General features: G+C 40.3%; 1 protein-coding gene across 1 annotated transcript; it reads right to left on the reverse strand.

Moving 5' to 3' along the window:
• Positions 1-3,297: 3,297 nt before the first annotated feature.
• On the reverse strand, positions 3,298-9,021 carry LOC134180832 (glutamate receptor 1-like). The gene is made up of 12 exons (XM_062648018.1): positions 8,906-9,021; positions 8,678-8,836; positions 8,371-8,604; positions 6,799-6,965; positions 6,645-6,725; positions 6,420-6,578; positions 6,282-6,353; positions 5,925-5,996; positions 5,709-5,861; positions 4,986-5,189; positions 3,698-4,726; positions 3,298-3,611 (listed from the first exon to the last, which is right to left on the reverse strand). Exons 1-12 carry the CDS (start codon positions 9,009-9,011, stop codon positions 3,504-3,506), a joined length of 2,544 nt encoding a protein of 847 aa, XP_062504002.1. The 5' UTR covers positions 9,012-9,021; the 3' UTR covers positions 3,298-3,503.
• Positions 9,022-9,312: the final 291 nt, after the last annotated feature.

A 9,312-nucleotide genomic window follows, 5' to 3' on the forward strand; every position in this document is an offset into this window, starting at 1 on the left:
ATTCAAGACTGATATCACCGGTAGAGTTAGATGTTGTTGGCTAGGAGGCAAGCACTTGGACGTTACGTGTAGAGAAAACTGGTGAAGAATAAATTCACAATCTAATAACAAAACATACGTAAAGGTTGTAAGGTAACTCACAGCATGGCTGCTAATATACGTGCATTTGTATGATTTCCCACGTGTGTGTGTGTGTGTGTGTGTGTGTGTGTGTGTGTGTGTGTGTGTGTGTGTGTGTGTGTGTGTGTGTGTGTGTGTGTGTGTGTGTGTGTGTGTGTGTTCAGTGCAATCAATCAAACCCTGTATCCAGTCTCTGAAGTCTCTAGTTCTAAGCAGCGTCTACGGAAGTTCTGTTACAGATGATATTTAGATCCATGACTTCTAAAATATTAGATAATGTTTCACTTAGACTGTATAGTATGTATGTTAGCGTAGACTCGAGCCAGTCTTTCCCCGCCTTTGTCATTCCCCGGATTGTGAATCCTCGCCGTGCCCCGCCTTCGTCATTCCAAGAATTGTCAATCCTCTCCACGGCGAGGATTCACAATCCGAGGAATGACGAAGGCGAAGAGAGACTGGCTCGAGTCTAATGCTAGCGTAAAAATTCATGTATGTGTGCTTGGTACGGTAACCGGAAGATAGACCGCTAAGTTGAGGGTTTCCGTAGTTTAAGAAATACAAATACAAATACAAGTCTCAGTCAGCTCTTTTAGGCAGTCAGTCTATGTCACGTGACGGTAACAAACACCAACCTTTTTTCTCCTCTACATCATACATGTCGACTGATAGTGTTCCGAGTTTCTGCTGAAACTTGTGAGAAGTTTCTGAAGTCAAGAAATTGTAAACAAAAGGAAGAAACGAGTTGACAGTTTCATTGACATAACTCTGATCGGGTTGTTTGATTATGACTGAAACGTAAACACCACAGTACTGGACAATCCGCCAACGCTAGTGGTCGTACGTTTCATTAACTAAATTCATCTTTCTTTACAACCTCGTTTCCACGTGCAGCTAAGAGGCCAATAATCCTAGCTTCCAAAACCACAATAAACGTTTCGCAAAGTATTACGAATTGAAACCAGTGACGCGCGTGAGGTGAATTTTCCGACTGTACAAGCTCTCACTTAATTTTTAAAAATTGATGCTACATGCACGACTTGCACGAGCAGCTGAACAGTAGTTGGTAGAATACATTAGAGATTGAAACTCTATGCAATGGGCAAGCAGTCTGTCTAAATTATTTTTGTTTGAAATCAACCGTCAGTCTCGTTCTTCAACCATTAAAATTTTATTAAAGATTTGGCAAAATATACATTGTTGGAGGACTTCTTAGAGAAAGTTTGCAGGTGTAGTAAACATGGAAGGTGTTTCAGCGTGGTAGGTAGTGGTAGAAAGCTAAGATGGACTTGCCATCTAAATACGAGGTTACAAACTATCGGGAAGTTTGGTATTGAGTAACATACGAACAACGGCAGGGATTCACTCAGAGATGCACTCGCATAGTCTACGTTCCACAGTCACACACCGGAAGTTTGTGTTGTATCAACCCAATTGTATATACGATGCCCAAACTTGAAATTGCATGTGTACGTTGGAATTTGTGTTATTTATCGTAATTAATTTGCCCAGGCAAAGAACGGGTACAGTACTCAGCTAGTTATCTTTAAGTACACGTTGGACACACGGGAAGTACAGCGAAATATTTTATACAATTATGTGTGGGAGAGGCTAGGGAAAGTCCCTACGACATTTTAACATGCATCTATTACTACGAGCAACATGTTGTCGATCGGATCTAGACTCTAGATTATACGCCAAATAGCGACTGTCAATAGACACACGACAGCTAGTAAGTTAACAAACTAACAATTATTGATCTACAACGACAACGTGCTTCAGTGAGATGAAGTTCGCTGTATTGTAGTTACAAGCCTAGCATCTAGAGACCATACAAACAGCAATTGATTATTCTACGTCTTACCTAGATTGCTGAGTCTTGCTGCTGACAATGGATAGAGATAAAACACTAGACATACACAGAGCGCAAGCATGGCTGACGTGTGTAGAGTCGGAGCTGTTTGACAGCCAAATGAAAAACAGCATGGCATTACCAGAAGTCATGCACGACAATCTGGTGTGTTTTTATAATGCGATTGGTTAGTTCCTAATATCTAGATCAGTAACTATAAACAATGAAGTTTGTGGCTAGTATTAGCATATGAGGTAATGTCTAGGAGCGCGTTCAATTTGCAGGCATTACTAGTAGAACCGGGAATGTGTCGCAACTGTTGGACTGCCAGAAATAGAACTAGACTGAACGAAAAATCTGCTTTGCATGTGAACCGGAACCGCTAGCCGAAGAAATGTCAACAGCTACGGATGCATCGACTACCAGACCGACTTCAGCTAGCAGCACCTCTCGCTGACCTTGTGATGAACGCCAGTCCTCCTCAAACGAAGCGATAAAGAGAAAGAAACTATCTAGAATAGCTGTTGCAAAAATATGGTGTGCTATCAGACTTCCGGAGAATAGAGGCGTGTCCGTTCTGTCACTTCATGAGCTTCAGCAGTTGTCATAGCCAGTCTCGCCTCGCCTTGTTATTTCCGGATTTCTGAGAATAACCGGGAATGACATTAGCGCAATGGTCACGAGTTGTCAGAATCAGTTCGAACAGTTCCGGAAATAAATCGAGTGCGAGTTCAAGCATTTGCGGCAGTTCTATGGACTGCAAATCAAACGCGTCCTAAATAGCTATCTAGAGACACAGCTTATTATTTAATTGTCTAGACTATGATCAGCAGTGCATGTCAATTGATCTTTCTCCAAAAGTCGAATTGATTAGAATAGCACGGTATGTAGGCTCCGAAAGACGCAGGAAGCAATAATACGCCTTTGTTAACCACGCCTTCTTCTAGCGTGCGTTAGCCATTAGTAATTGCTGCTCCAGTCGCGCACTCATTAGACCGTATTTCCTCGTATACAACCCCAGGGCTCTTATCATAATGAAGTGCTGTTGTACAGTATGGTTAGAAAATAGGTCAAAAGTCATGGATTTCTCTGAAAAATTGAGGACAAAGGAAGACATCACTGATGGCTAAAAGTTTGTAGCATGTTAGAACTGATCAATGACAGCAGTTTGCCAATTTTAAATTTGTCTGTGCAGAAAGCAAAAAATCAGAAATATGGCGATCAGTGATGTCTGCAATCCTCGTGGGAATTACATGGCTTCTATCCTATTCCCTATATCCATACTGAAATAGCACATAGTGCCAAAAAGTTTAAATATGAGCGCTGGGGTTGTCTAAACAAAGAAAATTTAATACAATATCATACACCAATCACTTCAGAAGAAAAACTACAATGAAGGTATACATGCAACTTATTAGAAATCCAGATGCATGCCAACATATGTATCTACATACTGTACTTGAAGTGCATGCATGCAATATCATTGAGTACCTGTAAGACAAGACGTATGATGGACTGCATTCCATACACTCGTTCACACCCAAGCACCGTCCCCTTCTGACGTCGCCCCGTTGTTACTCTCGACATTCACCTTCTGTTTTCTCTTCTCAATGATATCCATCAATGTGCTCGGCTTTGGTTTCTAAACAAGCGCAGCGATTGCATTAAACGATAGATTTATAATAAGCAAGGCATATATTGATAACCTATATATAATATTATATATACCTTTTCATCGCTCTCTTTTTTGTGTGATATAACAAGCGCAATGATCACGGACAGCCCAAGTGTTGAAGCTAAAACCGTAAAGACTCCCGTCATTTGTTGTAGAGAAACACTCTCTGCGTTGCTCGCATCTTCAGAGCTCGAAGTCCCGTCGCCGCAGCTACCCGAATCAAGCCACTTCGTTTCCAACGCTTTGATAACGCCTTCATCTCTCAACTGCAAGATGGCAAACGAAAATTGTTCGTGGTAAGGCATGTTGTGATTCATGGCCAGTGAGTAACCAATTTGTCCAAACGTAGAGCCAAGTATCTGGCTAGTGCAAGGTTTTTGCATTGCTGCATACTTTAGTAACGATTCTTCCCAAATAAAAATGTAGTTGGAGCCGTTGTTGACTCGTTCGATTCCTTCGGCTGATGTATTGACCATTGCATTAGGTGAAGATGACATAAACGCATACATATCTTGAAATGTAGAAATGCGAGAGTTCTTTAAAAACTCATATTCATACGTATCATGCACAGTCCCGTAGATAACTTCTGTCTGGTCTGCAAGTTCGTCCACGTTGCGAATCCGTAAAGGAAAGCTCTGTACCGTCAAAAATGCCGCCAAATTGGCAGTGTACGTCGAAACGATAACAAGACAGAAGAGAAACCAACCAGCAAAAAGAATTCTTCCCGACGCAAATGGCATGCCCTCGGGAGAGTGCTGAAGTATGGTTGACAATATATACCAAAAACTGTTGTAGAGTTTGTATGTGTATGGATAACCATCACTCAAGTCTTCACTTTGCAAGCCATAAGGACTAAGGCGATGCACAACAATAAGGAAGAATGAAAATGCTATCCAAGATGCCACTATCACTCCCCAAGTGTCCATTTCAAATGGATCCAAGAAAGACCAAATGCTGTAAGTTTTAGGTTCTGGCTTAGCTGCAAACAACGCAATGCCAGTGTCGTAATAGGGTGGAGTAAAACTGACGTATTTTTGTCTAGCTGTTGATCGTACAAATGTTGCTGCCACCAGATCAGCACTCTAAGTACAATAACCAGAAGTGCATAAATTTTAATGTACACACATTTTCCAACACACACACACACACACACACACACACACACACACACACACACACACACACCCACACCCACACACACGCACACACACACACACACACACACACACAGACACACGCACACGCACAGTCACAGGCACACACACACACACACACACACGCGCACACACACACACACACACACACACACACACACACACACACACACACACACAACCTTACACAGTGTATCAGCTCTGCCATCAATCCTGTGGCATTTTCACCGTCAAAATTTCCGTACTTGCCGTCGGGAGCTAACGACATCGTGTAGTCAAACTTCAACTTCTCAGCCAAATGCTCCATCATCTCTATCACAAATCCTGTCAAATTTTCTTTATGCACCCCAACAAAAGTGTTATTAGGATCGTTGATGACAAATGGTACCTCCTGTAAAGACATCAGTAAATTAATGAACTGTTTGTAGGGAAAAGACAGATGTAGTCTGGATGAGTAGAAGAGTAAGTGGGAAAGCATAATGAGCAAAAAATAGCAAACTAGTAGTGAAGCAGACAGACAATCTAGCAAGCAAACAGTCAGCCAGAATTGAAAGCACAAAGAATTGCATGTTAGTTTACAAGAATGTGATTGCTGGTAGGCATGGCCGGATCCAGAGGGGGGTTTAGGGCTTGCAACGCCCTCTTTTTCAATAGGCGTGTTTCAATACTTTCATATAATTTCAATAGAAAAGAGAAATTAGTAATGCTTTAGATAACTCCTAACGGTGAACCCCCTCTTTCAAAATTTCCTGGATCCGGCCCTGGGTAGGTGTAACCCGGTAACTGAGTAATGAAAGAGTAGACTGCGTTGGTCAGAAAGCTAAGGAACACCAGTTAATTGCGTACCACAAATTTGCATTCTATCGACAAAATCAATAAATAATAGCAAAATGTTGGAAAGTCTTCTTACCAATACAGTGCTAACTCTGTAGTGAGGTCTACTTCTATTAACAGCAGCAGGTAAACATTCGTCACCGGCACGTCTCACTCTAGTCTCAACGTCACTACTTGGCAACACAAATTTATCCAGCCATTCGGTTAGACTAACACTGTAAGTGCCAATCTGAAAATTATTAACGGATAACGTTACTCACATAGGGATTGTACAAAAAAGCGGTATACGTACAGATTTTATGAGATTTGAAGACACTTGCAGAATTCTGTAGTGTAGTTTCTGTCGTCCTTTTTCAATGGTATCCTATAAAATATATCATCAATTATTTAATAATAAAAATGCATTCTGACAAACTTTGATTTTGTTATAAATGCATGTTTCATGATAAAAATACAATTTTGCATAAAAATTATTTATAAATACACTCATCAAGACTGAAACTATTGAGATTTGAAGCATACAAATCACCTCAACACATTACAACAGAAAGATATGCATTGATGTTTTGCAGAAAATCAAGATGGGCATATTGTGATCAAACATCTCACAAAAATTCTAATCAAGACAAAACTATTCGTCAATTCTTACACGACTTTTTGAGAAATGAAGATCGTAGAAAAGTTGGATAATGTCGTATACGTAAGTTAGATCATAGCCACTCTATACACAACAAAATACAAAAGACTGTGCACAGAAACAAAAGCAACCAATAATAAGGTCGTATACTTGGGAATTGATGTCGTTGTAAGTTGCCATAGCGTGAACAAGTTCTTGTAACTTATTGCTGATATTTTGATAGCATGGTACTTCTAATCTCAGCAACAAGAAATTGTATCTGTCTTCAGCTAAGGGTATCACTGACTGCCAGAAAGGGTCCGCTACAACCTAAATTAACCAAAATACAAATCAACGTTACATGACAACTTAATATACCGAGAAACGTACACCAACCTTATCAGACAGTGACGAAGAAAAAACAAAATAGGCAGTTAATGATACTGGCTTTAGATCATGAAGCAACTGAACAAACACCTACACATACATAAAAACCCTCAACAAAATTGTCATTCAATGTAAATTTCACTACTAATTTTAGTAACCCGACCTGTCTGATTGTTCTGTGACAGTGAATACTTTCGCAATGCAAGTAGAAAGCATCTGCATTGACAGAGGATAATCTCCTTGCTAATACTTCAGCGTTCGTGCTCTCATCAATTTGGACATAAGATGTGGACAGTCGCTCAAAGGCATATGAAGACAGGTCCGCAATGGCTTAATAGTAAAATAGAAATGTTTACAATAAAAACCAAAATCATGTGTAAATTTATTAATTAATATAACTATTAATTAATAAATATAAAGCAGATGCTAACAGTGTGTCTGTTAGCATCTGCTTTAGTAAGGATAATAACTATTGGTTTCTTATATTTAAGTTTACTGGACACTAAAATCAACGTTTGTTCAAAATCAGTACATTTGATGTTTTCTTAGTCACTATACTCTTACTGGTATTGTACGTTGTAGGTATGCTTCGCTCCTCATGTATAGAACATGCGTTCTCTTTCCTGCTAGACTAGTAGAGTAGATGTATACTAATTAACATATACAGTGTTATTTGCTAGTAAGTTGTATTTGCCAGTAAGCTGTTGTATTTCATATCAACCATGCATGTGTACAAACGTATAACAGCTATACCACTACCACTATGCATAGTAGATCCCGACCCGCAGATCTAGCATAAACAAATTGCAGAACGCATACATGTTCTGTTACGCTGTTTCCGTTTCTGTGACGCAACTTTCGTGGCGCAACTTTTGTGACAGATGAACAGAGTCGCACGCACACACAAGCGCATTATGATCTAGATAGACTCTAATGCTGTCTAATTAGAACAGGCGCATTCCCTTCATGACACTACATGTCCAAAAATGGCTAACCTCTCGGAACTACACAGTAAAGTAGTACATTTCATGGTACGTTCATAACGTTACTATACTTAGATCTTGACTCACGCTTACGAAACCTATCTAATAATGCGGAAACGCAACCGATCAGTGTTTGTCCGTCACCGTAGTTGCGAAGTTCTGACGCCGTCACAGAAGTTACATCATTCTCTATTCAACTTTCTTAGCTAACTACAGTGTACAATTGTCTAGAATATACAGAGTAGAAGCGGAATTTTCTACGTGTGCATATTGCATGGAATTGGGACTACTTGGTATCTAATGTCCGTGCAACTAGTTCAAGATTTAAAGCAGTTGCAAACGCAGACATGAGACAACAGGCGCGCCGAAACACTAGAACAATTGGACTCAACCAGGATGCAATACTGATTAATTATATATTATAGAAAGTCAGACAAGTGCCGGCAACGCCTACCAAAGCCCTATTTCTCTAGAACAACCCCTAACTTTAATAGCTTCTCTTTGGAGTGCACTTTCTGATTGCGTTTTGACTGGCTAAAAATACTGTGGTACAATGATTGTGCCTGCGTAGATAGATTGGTCAACATCAATCAAAGAGGCGTTGGAGAATGTCATCTGAACAAACAGCACTGACAAACTGATTCGTTACCTCGTTTTATTTTTAGACAAACAACCCATCAATGGACTGTTATTTGCAACAGAAATATCATTTTAATTAATACGCAAAAGTTTTCTTCATAGATAATTCTTACTTTGTTTTGTTTCGACAACAATAACTGCTTTCTTCCACTCCAATTCCAAACTCAGAGCATTGAGTACATTCATCTCTTCATCCAATCTACCGTTTCGATGGATAAGCGTCGTCCCTAGATGAGAGTCGGCGACTGACACGACCGGAAGCGACGTCCCATCACGCTTTTGCAAGTTTCCAGTCAAACAACGTGGCGAGAAATGCAGCACAGTTGAATTGTTCACTACATTGCACGCTAAAGAGACAACACAGCAACATATGACTTAATTAATTAATTACAAATACTAACTCCATGCATGACCACTAACCATTTCCGTCTCCTTGATATGTCTTCAGTAGGCCAACATCCTCTAATCGAATGACGTCGACGTCGACGAGACTAGGAAAGATACAGCCGTCTGCGTTGTTGTCAGTCAGCAGTACACTCAAAGCGTCTTCCAACTGAGAGTTAGAGTCAACCATGACGACTGCATTAGAAGAAAAAAACCTACTAGTAAAACCGTAACTCTAGACAACAGCGCGGCGTGAACACGTACACGACTTGTCTGTATGTTCTAGAGATGAAGTCTGTACTTTAGAGAAAATGACGCAGCAAACCAGCAGTAAGTATACCGGCCAATTGATAGTCCACCACACAGTCATGTTCTACAGAGTCTAATTGTAACCCGGAGGAAAACCAGGATATACGCGCAATGGTCTGACATGCAAAAAGTATCCGGGGTAAGGAAATTGCTCACAAGTGCAAGGCTACGTTACAACGGTAAACAGCAGAAAGCAAGTAAAGGAAAGACAGTCAGTGATTTCTTTACGAAATCTGGTTAGATTCAGAGTGCTATGTAGTCTTGCGTAGCCAGACCTTACAGCCGGTAATCCGCGACTGTAGTTGACGAGTTACTAATTAATTAAATACAAAGGAGTGCTACCACACTATCTCTGATTGCGT

Source organism: Corticium candelabrum, chromosome 6 (genome assembly GCF_963422355.1).
Source record: "Corticium candelabrum chromosome 6, ooCorCand1.1, whole genome shotgun sequence".
Taxonomy (NCBI): domain Eukaryota; kingdom Metazoa; phylum Porifera; class Homoscleromorpha; order Homosclerophorida; family Plakinidae; genus Corticium; species Corticium candelabrum.